This window comes from Oreochromis aureus, linkage group 19 (assembly GCF_013358895.1).
Source record: "Oreochromis aureus strain Israel breed Guangdong linkage group 19, ZZ_aureus, whole genome shotgun sequence".
Lineage (NCBI taxonomy): Eukaryota > Metazoa > Chordata > Actinopteri > Cichliformes > Cichlidae > Oreochromis > Oreochromis aureus.
The window spans coordinates 8008014-8021333 of NC_052960.1; the positions used below are offsets into that span (position 1 = coordinate 8008014).

Consider the following 13320-nt stretch of genomic DNA (forward strand, 5'->3'; position numbering starts at 1 on the left):
GTATTTGATTTGCATCGAAGATGTTTTGAGAAGAGGCAACAAACATATTCAGAGCTCTTAAGTAAGTAAGGTTTCATGTTTTTGTTTAGTTTTTTTTTCTTTGCAATTGAAAGACTACATTACTGAGCCAAACATGTGGTGCAGTTTTCACAGCAGCCCATTAGAGGGCAGCATGTTTCATATAACAGCCCTCATTGAGAATGATATGCCTAAAAGTACAATCCTTTCTACTTTACTTAAATCAGTCATCAATCATTCACTATAGCTAGAGCGCTGTTTCAATGATGTTGCAAAAACTGTTTCTGTGACATTCAGTATTGAAAGTGAGGATCGTGACACCTGATCAACTCGGTGATAGATGTGAAGATTAAGCTATCAAACTCGAATCAAATTCCTTATAAGTCAAAAGAAGTAAGAATTATATTATACCCCCATTAAACGCCTAATCTGGATTATTTTATTTTCTTCTTTGTTATTTCTCAAAATATTATTTATAATTTTCTGTGCATTTTCATATAATTTCCACATTTATATGTAATTAATTAATTATTAGTATTATTTTATTTGGTCACGTTATGTCCCACTGCACTGTTACAGGAAACTAAGAGCAGCTTTTGCTTTGAAACCGCCCTCCTTTATGGATTGGGCCTCCGGTTCCCCACGCCTTATGGGCCGTGGAGCAGATCATATAAAGAGGTTACATCCAGCTATAGCAGCGGACACCCAGAGGGCACCTGGAGGAGGACCGCAGGAAACAGAGATGGCTTCTTTAATGTGGGGACTGGTGTGCGTTATCGGCGTTGTCCTGGCACCGGGATCTTTTGGCACTTTCTCACAGCCCCGGTCGCACATTACGCCCCCAATTCCACAAGTGTCCCCGCAGGTGCCCCCGAAGTTCTATGGGCGCCTCGACGATAACAGATCTACTGACCAAACCTCCGACGAAGCACTAAATGACGAAAAATTTCAGCAGCTCCAGGCGGATGATTTCACCGTCCGAGGAGTCCAGGAGCGGCGGAAGGCGCGAGCAGGTAACTACCTGACGGGAGGGACGTGATATCCATCCTGTGGACGCAGTGTGCAATAGTCCTTTGCTCTCACTTTCTATATATTTCTTTATAATAGAAATTCACAATAACAGTATCAAATTTATTAACTTTGTTATAACTGATTACTTTTTGAAAATGAATAGTTTCTTTATTATAGTTTTTATGGAAGTCACTTTGAAACTAAAGTTAATTTAGATAGTGCTTAAAATATATGTCCAAAAAACTTTCTTTTTTAAGCAAACAATCTTTTTGTTACTACTAACAATCTGTTGTTTGGTCTAACTGTCTACACAAACTAACACTTTCTTTGCTGATTTATTATATTTTGATAATAATAACAGATAATTTTTCGTTCAAGTAACAACTTTTTTTTGTTTGTCTTTTATGTTTAACATTTTTTTAGTATAGCTTACCAGTGTATCCTTTAACACGCTTTTGTTCTATTAAATGCTAATCTACTGTTTAACTCTCATTTGAAACTGTCTAGCTGTACCGCCATACTTTTTCACCTCACAACTTAACTTCATTCATAGTTTCAGCTCTCTGCACTGTTTGTCCAGCATGTTTAATCACTAGCTTCATTTTTAATCCATACTATTACAGTTTAATCCCTTTGTATGTATACTGAGATGTTTTAACAAATTATTCATCACTTATCTATTCTACCAATTTATACTTCTGCTTATCCCTTCAGTTACTGGTCAACTGCTCAGACTTGTTCATTACCTGCTTAAGTTGTACTGTTCTAGAAGAATTTATAGAATTTATAGAAGAACCTTATTTTATAGAATAAGGTAATCAAAAATTATTTTTAGCATCACTGGTTATGCATTGCTTTTTTTTTTTTTGCACTAAATTAAAGCAGCCAGAGCTCTAATTCTTTTCCTTCTTAACTTTTCTCCATCGCTTGGCAAAGATGCTGGCACGTATTCCACATCTCAGCCACTACAAAAAAGCCCAAAGCTGCTTTCACCACTGCAAGACAAAGCTGCACCACTTGGATCCTGGAAGCCTGCTGGAGACCCCAGAGTATCATCGTCATCCATGAGAACTAATGCAGGTACTTAACTGAAATATTAATAATTCTGGTTTTCCTTCTACTTCTAGAATATGAGTTTTGATTTGTGACTGAAAATAAAACTTTTTCTGCAGTAAATGTTGCAACGCTTGTCCTAAGATAAACTAATTTTCATTAAAAACAATAAAAACATGCTTTTTTTTCTTAAAGCAACAAGAACCAACTGCAGAAATCGACCAATAGATCTGGTTTTCATCATTGACAGCTCCCGCAGTGTACGCCCTGCTGAGTTTGAAAAAGCCAAGGAATTCCTGGTGGACATGGTGGACAGTTTGGCTATTGGCTCTGATGCCACTCGAGTAGGCCTCGTCAATTATGCCAGCACCGTGCAAATCGAGTTTCTGCTGAACACATATTCTGACAAGTCTCATGTGAAGCAGGCACTGGCCCGTGTTGAGCCCCTTGCTTCAGGCACCATGACAGGGATGGCCATTAAGACGGCCATGGACAAAGCTTTCACCATGGAGGCAGGAGCCCGAGCTGGCTCCGCAAGCATCGCCAAGGTGGCCATCATAGTGACAGATGGCAGGCCCCAGGACAAGGTGGAGGAAGTGTCAGCATCAGCACGAGCAGCAGGGATCGAGATCTACGCTGTGGGAGTAGACAGAGCTGATGTGGCGTCTCTCCGACTCATGGCCAGCCAACCTTATGATGACCATGTCTTCTATGTGGAGACCTATGGTGTCATAGAGAAGCTCACTTCAAAATTTAGGGAAACTTTGTGTGGTAAGGATGACGATGATGATGATGGTGATGATGGGAGTGAGGATAAACGTGTAGATCCTGGAAGTGATGATTACAGCCTAGATAGCAGGAAGGACGGTAACAGAATAAATGAGCATGATGATAAAGGAAACAACGGTACGTCAGAGCCATCCTTTTTTTATTCAGCTGTGATTGTATGGGCAGCACCATAGAGGGAATCTCCATTCTAAAGTTACAGTCCTCTTCTTTAGAACAAGGACAATGTAACTCATGATTTACCTCCAAAAAGGGGGTCATTAACTATAGCCATTCAGATTGAAGGAAAGTAAGAATGGCGTTAATGTCATCGACATGCACAACAACAAGTTATACTAACCAACTTAAAAGAGAAGACCAACCTCCTGTCTCTGGTTGATCTGCTGACTTGGAGGAAACTCTAAGTACTTTGATACTTTAAAATGGCTGAAACCTGATATGATGCTGTCTTTATTTTCACAGAGAGCGTGCTGCGCTTCATGTGCTGCATTGCAGTTTGCGCCTCATGACATGTGCCTTGCTTAGTTACCTGCAGGCCTGCTCAGGTGCTTTCCAAATATGGCTTTCGCAGCCTCTCACATGACATTAATAGCCACGCATCATAAAAAGTAAAGTAATTATTTTATTTGATTAAAATAATTTTAAGTGGAAATTTCAAGATTTTTCAGTTGATATAAAAATGCCAGGCTTAGTTTCTCCTTCCAAATTGTGGTTCCACATAAACTCTGTTTCTTATGCTAGCCATGCACCATTATACATTATGTCAAACTTTGCATATTAAAAGCATGTTAAAAGTCTTGCAAAGTACAAAGTTTGGTCCTAAAGAATAACTTGAACATGAGGATTGAATTCAACAGACCTCTGTGTTTCGCTGCAACCTATCCGTTCATGGCAGTGACGTAACCTCCAATAGGATTTGTGATTGGATTTTATCTGTTTGACTTGTACTGCATGGAATTGTCTTTTTTTTAAAGTTCTGGAAACTTAAATATAAAAACACCACTTTCTTCACAAGTCGCTCTTTACTATAACATCACTGTAGCTGAAGCACAGAGATTAATCTAATTTGCATGATGCAGATTGCTAGAAGCATACTTGCAACATACTAACATAGATGCACAACACAAAATAATTGATTTCAATGAATCACTAGACCTAAGCCAATCAGACACTGGAGTGTTTCTTTTCAGGTTTGGAGCCATGTGCTCAGGGACACAACTGCCAGCATATTTGTGTCAACAGTGGCGACTCGTACAACTGCAAGTGTCGCCCGGGCTACATCCTTAACCTGGACAAGAAAACATGCTCACGTAAGAGTCTTTATGTTTTTTTTCACATTTATATCCATTGTTTCACCTTTTTTAACATGCAGGACACCAACATGCATTGGTGTCCTGGATGTTTTTCTGTTTTCTGATAATCCAGTGGGGAAAGATTAAAAAAAAAAGGGCATTTCTTGTAAACTTTCAAGGGCATTATAACCATGTGGTATGGGTAACTAACTGGTCAAACCACGTTACAGTATATGAAATATCTCATTTTTTACCTATATTCTTTCCTAATTTTGTGTATTTACCAGGCTCATTGTCTAGCTGTAGTTTCTTTGTATAACCTTTAAATATAGTCCCAATAAACCCAATTGCCTCAAATATGATGATATTTGAACAACATACAGAACAAAAGTCATCTGCAGTGACAATGTGAATTATACCTTATATACTTTAAGCAGTTTATCTGCCTCACTCCCATATTCTCCCTGTGCATGAACAGAGGCATTGGGAGAATATGTGAACTCATATTTACTAAACTTGAGAGCGGAACATCCATGACTATTGTGCTTAGTACAGTGTACTCATCTGCTGGCTCATGCTTGGATCATCCACTGATCCCGAGACTCTCTTTGATCCAGGCCCATCTGGGTGCTCACATTACAAGGATTTTGGAAAAACTCATTAAATGCTAAAGTTCCTATAAAATAAGATGATTCTAAGGGGGGTAGATGGAAACTTTATTTCAGATTTGATTTATTTTATATTGAATGATACTAAAACTGAAAGTTGCAGAGAAGGAAGTGCAGGAAACATTTGTGTTGTGTTAACAGTCATTAAGAATGGATCGTTTTAATTAATTTCATCCAAGTGAAGAAGTCGGTTTTAGAGCCCTGTTACTGACAAAGTAGATGTATTTATATGATTTATTGCATATTAATATTGCATATTAATTTTTGCATGATTGTGGAAAATTGCAAATATTTTTCAAAAACATCTTGAGCTGTTCATCTGTTTTGTAAATGAATGGGTCATTAAAGGCAGATAAGTAGCAAGGAAAATGGATAGATGTATGAAATAAGTTTTTGGGTTTTTTTTTTTAACTATATGAAATTTGGATTTTGGCTGTATGCGTCCCATCTACCACAGTAGTAGACACAACTAAAACTTATATTTTTAAACTTTAATCTGGATAAGGAAGGGAAAATTCTTTCAAAATGTAGCAAGTTGTGAAACTCCTTTTGAACATTAGCTGGTTTGGGCACTTTGTTCTGAAGACACACACACTGCATACCAACTCTTGTTACTAATGTTTTGGGTTGCTCTAAATAGATTAGGACAAACACCATTCAGCACAAATTAAATAAGCAGGGCATGGTGAAAGCCTGCATTAATGAGCAGCACAAACTCTAATGGGTGCAGAAAAGTCTTCTGTTATTTGTAAACTGAAAACTCTTTCACTCAGACGTGAATGTGTGTTTCTTTCTAGGTTCAGATCCATGCGCCCGGGGAAATGACTGCCAACACATTTGTATCAACAGTGATGACTCGTACACCTGCAAGTGTCGAGTTGGATATGTACTGAATGTGGACCAGAAAACATGCTCACGTAAGTATAAGATTTTTTTTATCAATTGATTTGCTTTTGAGAATTCATATTTGTTACAGCAGCTTTCTGTTAATTCTGCTGAGTTTGATTTTTGGGTTTGGACATTAAAAAAATCACCTTAATCTTTCAGCACATTGTATTTAACATGGTCTGGAAGTAAGTAAAATCTATCCCGACCTTCGGACTTTGGCCAGTCAGGTGAATATTAGAAACCAGTACTAAGAAGAAGCACACATAAGAACTGATGTTTCCTCTCTTTTGATTGAGATCTGTGGTCAAATCACAGAGTTGTTTAAGTTTAAGGGAGACTTCAAGCTAAGGCATCGAGCACATGACTGTGCCTGTTATAAGCACCACAACAAGTTCAGGAACTGCTGCTGTCTGCTGTTAGAGACATTCGTTTCACAAATAGAGATTCTTATCTTGGTATGTATCAAGATGGGTTAATGTTGAATGCAGACCAGAAAACATGCAGATGTAAGCCAGGGACATAATTTCCAGGGGGGTTAGGAGGGTTATGACCCCCCTAATAATCAGACCCAACCAATATAACCCCACAATAAAATTATGAATTATCTTGCATAACTAGGCCAGTGATTTTCTTTACTCATTTCAGGTATTACCAGCAAAATAGTTGCATGTTTAATCATCCAGGAATTTACCCAGATTTATTAATTTATTTAGACAGAGGTCTTGACACCCCCTCCCCAGTGTTCAGCACAAAGTTACGGCATATGCACGTCGCTCAGTTATTGTAAGGAAGGCCAGATGAGGAAAAATCTGCTGGGAGTGCCAGCTTAATTTAACATTTAATTATAAAATACTGGCCCATAATAACCTTCAGGGGCTACAAGCAACTGCACAAGTGACTCTTTTTAGATTTGTGCCATGTGACCAGAATCATGAATGCCAACATATTTGTGCCAGTGATGATGATCCATACCTCTGCACATGTCATGACGAATATATGTTAAATTCAGATAAAAAAAACATGCTTATGTAAGAATACAATTTTAGTTAATGGGCCTTTGTGATCAGAGTGCTTTTCTAAAGCTTTATAAAAACCCACAGACACCAAACAAAAATGTATCTGGACAGCAGAAGCAGGTTATTATTATAATACATACACAACGACATTTACATGCTGATCATGTCCATGTTCAATAATAATACTCATTTGGGAACTTTGCAGATTTTTTTTCACTTTGTATTCATTTTTTTTCACTCGTTTTCACTTGCTGGTGCTGCTTTGTTAGGTTTACAAGACTATCATTGCCTGGTTTAACATGCACCTTTTGATATATATGCTGTATGCTATAAAACTATTATTAGTTTTTCATGCTCCCAGAATAAGGATGAAGTTGATTGTTGTTATTATTTTTAATGGCGACAAGTTTAGTAGACAGGAACTGACAGACCAAAGGGTAAAATATTTTTAACTCACTTTGGCAAGGACTGCCTAAAGCTAATATTCTTATGTATTGTTTACTGAGCTATAATAATTAAAAATTAATTAATATTCTGTTGTGGCCTTTTAACATTAACTCTAAAAGGCACAGTTGCCAGTCACCAAAAGGCCAGAGCTTAGCTTTGATTATATAAAACATCACATCACGTGTGGTCTCTTTTCAGGTTCTGATCCATGTGCCCATGGTCATGATTGCCAGCACACTTGTGTTAACAGTGATGACTCATACATCTGCAAATGTCGAGTGGGATATGTATTGAATCCAGATAAGAAAACATGCTCACGTGAGAACCTGGATCCTTTCTATTCAGATGTGTCTTGGTTCTGCTTCAGAGTCTGCTTTGTTGAAATCTGTGACTGAATCAGGTAGATGTGAAAGTTTTTTTCTTCCAGGTTCAGATACATGTCCCCAGGGACATGACTGCCAGCATGTTTGTTTCAGCACTGGTGATTCATACATGTGCAAATGTAAAATGGGATACATATTGAATCCAGACCAGAAAACATGCTCACGTAAGAAACTTAAATCTCAATATGTTTGTTTTTCATATACTAAAGGAGAGTTTTCAACAATAGAAGTAGATTGGATCGTGTCATCACTATAAGTCAGTCAGATGTGGAGCTGTTTCTTTACAGGGTTGGACTTATGTGCAAAAGGACATGATTGCCAGCACATTTGTGTCCACAGTGACGATTCGTATGTCTGTGAATGTCACGTGGGATATGTTTTGAATGCAGACCAGAAAACATGCTCACGTAAGACTTTTCAGTATGTATATTTGGTATCTGTGGTGTGATCCATCTCTTGTAAACATATTCTATTGTTCTGATCTGAAATTAGTTCTATTCTTTCAGTGAAAGATTTAAGAGATTTGAGTCACACAGGTCTCTGCACCTCCCTGACTGAACACCATCAGTTAGAAGTGAAAAAATGTGTAGTCCTGATCAGTTGCAAGTGGTTGTCAGTCACTGTGAAACTGATTGCTAGATGCCACTCGTTAGGGATAACTGTATCGTGTAAGGAGTTGGTGAGGGGTTTCTGAAGGTTTCTGGTTGTCTCTAGTATTAATTAGGCTGCAACGAGTTATATGGTGCTGTACCAAAAACCTCTTAGTGATTGCTCTAGTTGCTTACAAGTTGCTGTGACCACCTGTAGAATTGAGGTGACTGCTGTTGTGATTTGATGCTGTATAAATAAAATTGAATTGAATTGACTTGACTTGTCTGCAAATAATCTTAAATTGCTCACCAAGAGATAGAGATGCATGGTTTGATGCAAACCTGAAATAAAGACTGTTTTCCTTCAAAGTAAAATTTTAACATTTTCTAGTTTCACTGCAATTTGGAGAGTAAACAGGGAGTGTTTGCAGACAGGTCAAAATCTTTCATGCATGTGGGCAACCATGGCAGTTGGCTAGCAAATCACAAAGAGGTTTTTGGTGCAGCGCGCTCTTTTTTTCCTATTTCATCTGGCAACAGTCAGGAAATATTCGCCAATTGGTCGGATAACGCACATTTTTCCAGAGCAACTGGTGGTTGGCAGTGGGTTACTGACTGGTATCTAGGCCTTTGTGATTGAGGCCTAACCAAGTATTCTTTATACAGACAACTGATTATTTGTTTTATCATGAGGTGCTGAGGGGTGAGTGTTTCTTTTCAGGTTCCAGTTCAGATGCGTGTGCCAAGGGACATGACTGCCAGCACATATGTGTTAATAGTGGGAATTCATACATCTGCAAATGTCGAGTGGGATATGTGCTGAACGTGGATCAGAAAACCTGCTCACGTAAGAAAGATTTTTTTTTTAAATTTCTTAGAATATTTTGTTGTGCCATAAAGATTCAAGAAATTGTGAAGCAAAGGTATTATAGTCTAAGGAGCTTGGAAAGAAAGGTACAAAACAAAAGTATTATACATGATATATAATGCTAGAAAAATGATTCAGGGGGACCTAATGTTAATGTGTCATCAAAACGTTCTGTGATACCTCTCATAAAAAGCTCATAAAAATGTACATTTATACAGTTTCTGCTTTAAGGTAGTCTTCTTGTGCACCTCAGGTCTGCCTCTAGCCCATCTGTGACATATGTTAGCTGTCAATCGAACCGAGAGGCTGTAAGGGCCTTCACTGGTATCTCCTGTTGGTTGGATGGTGCCTGTAAAACACACTTAGGAGCAGCACATGAGATGCTTTAACTTCAATAGCATTTTAAGGAAGTGGACAAATTTGCAGAGAACTAAATTGGCAGAAGTGTTTGGTGAGCAAGAATTGGCTCCTTCTTCTTAATCCGATGTGCATGGGTACATGCTGGCACAATGGCAGGCTTTGTGAATGTCCCTGTGAATGCCAGAAAAATAACAAAAGTCCTTATGGTTGTACTATTAACCTGAAGCCTGTAGGTTTTGATACTGCAGACCCTCCGGTGTTGTTAATAAGAGCTAGGTTTTAGAGGCGCCAGCTCTTATCAGCAGTAATGATTGCCAAAATGAAAGTCTGGTCAGTTTAACAAAGAATTGGATGTTTGCTCTCTGTGCATGCTTGAGGTTCTTTTTGAAAGTGCAAATTCAATCTGGCATGTGGTCAGAACGGGAGTGACCGAAACTTAACGGTGGCATTTGACAAGAGGTGCATAAGAAGATAATCTTCAGGGGAGGTCAGCCAAATTTAAATGGATTTCTCTCCAACTGAATGGAAGTGGATAACTTTTTAAGCCATGCCTCGTATTATGAGAATGAATGCAAAGCTGCGGTTGACAGAATAACCAAGTCAATTAATGTTCTTGCAGGTTCAGATGCTTGCGCTCAGGGACATGACTGCCAGCATGTTTGTATCAACAATGGTGTTTCTTACACATGCAAGTGTCGAGAAGGATATGTGTTGAATACAGACCAGAAAACATGTTCCCGTAAGAATTTTACATTTTTGTCAACATACATCTTCAAGCCTAGGTTTTCTGTAATGCGCAACTGATATTGTGGATATGCAATATTGTTTTACTAAGAGATGTGGCACATGGTTTCGGTAAGCCCTCAAAGCATTCTGCAGTTTATCCAATGCTTTTAAATATACTTTATTCATTTGGAGAAACTTCATCAAATAAGTATTGGAAAGTGTATTTAATGGGTAAAGGTGAGATGCCAGTATTATATTTGTATTTACAGTCATATTCTCTAACAGTGTCTATAGGCTTCACTATTTTCCTATATGGAATCTATATGTAAAAATCTGGATGAGCTCAAACATTTATACCTAGGCATAGGCATTATGTGATCCCTGGTGTCTGAGTGATTGGAAATCCCACAAGTTCTACCACATCTATCTGAGCACCCACTTTACCTGAGGGTAGGGAGGACATTGCTATTTAACATAAGCATTACCATGAGTGATATTTGTTATATGCCTTATGGATAATTTACCTAATGCAGTGGCAACATAGACATGCTTGCCTCCATCTCACCAACAGTTAATTCTGGTCATTGATGCTGTTCATGTTTTTTGGTCATAGCGGTAGCCTATTGGTGTTTGATAGGCTCACCTCTGGCAAATTGGACTCATAGAACTGAACCTGTTGACTGTGTTTGTGCTGTTGGTGCCTTTTGGAGCATTTTAATGGAATTAACCTACAAAGGATATAACTTGCTTTGTGATACAGACCAAACGAATAAAGAAAAATCTGAAATGTACAGACCTGTACAGTTTATGGGTGCAGACTACTAACCTAGCTTGATGGCATTAGCTAATAACTCAGCCCTCCATCTTTATTTGTCAAAAAAAAACAAAAAACAAAAAAACCAACCCCCTAAGCAAACAAACAATCAAACATGGCAGCAGTCAAAACCCATGAGTAACAGCACATGCCATGTCTATAATACAGATTAAATAAATTCCAGTGTATCTGCATGGGAACATGGTCAAGCCTATAATACTGAATCTTCCCATTTAAGTTTAAATTTTTTGCAATGATATCTATGTATTAATGTTTTGTGTTTTTCATTTTGCATCCTTCATTTTGTGGAAAAGTCTACAGCTGACCGTTAACGAAGATCAGTGGAATGCATTACATGTACTCGTCCAGCAAAGATTATGACACAAGACACTGGAACTGGAGTGGAAATTTTGCGACGGAGAACTTTGGCCCAACTAAAGAACCCCCCCCCCCCCAAAAAAATCTTTGACTGGAGTCACCTGTTATTACTGTTTCTTGTTTGTTCTTTTTTTGATTGCTATTTGTAGTACATATATGTTGTACATGTGAATAGTATTTCTTTAAGCATTGATTATATGTCATGAAATCCATGTTTAGATTCTGATCTCCTTCACAAAGGACAAATCATGTTGGTTCTGCTGATGCATAACATCTTATCAATAACCACTAACTCTTTTTATTAAAAATAACATCTAAGATTCATAAGATTTTTTAATCTTTAAAACGGTTTACTTATTGAACACTGATTCTTTGAAAGGTTTAAAACATGTTGGTTGCTACTGTTGATCCTTAAACAAGTGGAGAGCTGAGAAGACATGAAAAAACACCTGTGATATCATTTGACTGTCTCAATAATTTTATTTTATTCTTTCAGAGGAAATGAGGAGTGAAATAACCGAGGATGCCTGCATGTGTGAAGCTCAGATTGTGTTCCAGAAAAAAGTACAGTCAACCATTCAGGAGCTGAGCAGAAAACATATCCTTTTTCTTAAAAATGTGATCACTGCATGAACGAAATATCTTTTTTTACTTGTGTCTCTGCACGAGCCAAACTATCTTAGGAACTCAAAAAACTGAGCAGGGGTATTATATTTCCTGATATATTTTATATAGAAATACTTCATTTTAAATGGTAAATCAAATTTTTGTTGTTTCAGTAACACAAATGAATAAATTTTTAAAAAGCATTTATATATTTCACACACCTGTCCCATATCCTTGTTCCACTAACTGGTGATTGGTACCATATCTTGATGTTCTTCTAGAAATGATAAAAAAAACAGTACCATCAGGTCTACTCAAAAGTTCTACTAGAGACAAGGATCTCCCACTGTTTCAAACCTAAACAAAGTAGGGAGGCTAATGTAGCTTCCATGAAACTGAGTATTCAAATCTCGAACAAGATTTGTTGTTAATTCATAAAAACAGGACAAACTTTGTCTGTTTCCATGCAAAAGAGCCAACTCAGTCACTTCAAGGTTAATGTCATTAAGTCAAAACTTGCTTTTTCTTTGACTCTGTGTCTCACTCAATGAACTCTCAGACAAAGTGAATCAGATTGAAAGCCACCAGCAATATTAAGAGCAGCAATACCATCAGAGGGCAAGTGCAGAGCATGCATTGCATCCAGCTTCACGACCCATGGGAGTCAACCTGTAAACATCTGTAAACTGGAATGTTAACATTTCAGTGAAAGTGTGCGTGGTTTTGATTTTTGTCATATTAAATCTGGATTTTTTGGAATTTGCTGCCCAATCTGTTTTTACTTTTTACTTTTGCTGTAAAGTCAGGTAAAACTGGTGTACATGTTTACATATACCTGGGTTCCTATTCAAATATGGATGACAACTTATTTATCAACATGTAGTCAACTAAACATCTCTGCTTCTATAATTGTTGTTTATTCAGTAGACAGCCTATTACTTTCCTATTGTGCATACGCTACTTTGAGAGCTTTTCTATGTCAGTGAAGTGTAGCTCTTGGCAGAACACTCAGCCTCCATAGCAGAAAGATATAAGCTAATCTCTTATGCAACAAGAGTTTTATAGTCGTCCGTCAGATTGCAGCATTATAAAAAAGACCAAAAATGAAGCCTGATTCAACAGGCTCATGGCATGTTACATCACAGTGATTTATTATATTCCCTCTCTTTGATACCTGGATTGTTTGATAACCTTTTTATTATGATTATAATTATCGTTTTGCTTGCACAAATGTGATTGGTAATTACTATTTTGTTTGAAGGAGATGGAAAGTAGTTCCAAGAATTTAAGTATTACCAACTCTTCCAGTACTTTGCACACTATATTCGTACTTAACTGTCTGTATATTGATTTTGTAAAGGGTATTTAGTGGCACATGAAAAATAAATTTTCTGAAACAAAGGATTTAAAATTTCT

The 13320-nt window shown here is 37.6% G+C and overlaps 1 protein-coding gene across 1 annotated transcript; it reads left to right on the plus strand.

The window, feature by feature from the left end:
• The first annotated feature begins 736 nt into the window (after positions 1-736).
• LOC116315182 (matrilin-3-like) lies at positions 737-13268 on the plus strand. The gene is made up of 12 exons (XM_031733386.2): positions 737-1031; positions 1966-2109; positions 2278-2853; positions 4059-4178; positions 5626-5745; positions 7378-7497; positions 7607-7726; positions 7850-7969; positions 8874-8999; positions 10000-10119; positions 11795-11896; positions 12449-13268. Exons 1-12 carry the CDS (start codon positions 761-763, stop codon positions 12499-12501), a joined length of 1992 nt encoding a protein of 663 aa, XP_031589246.2. The 5' UTR covers positions 737-760; the 3' UTR covers positions 12502-13268.
• Positions 13269-13320: the final 52 nt, after the last annotated feature.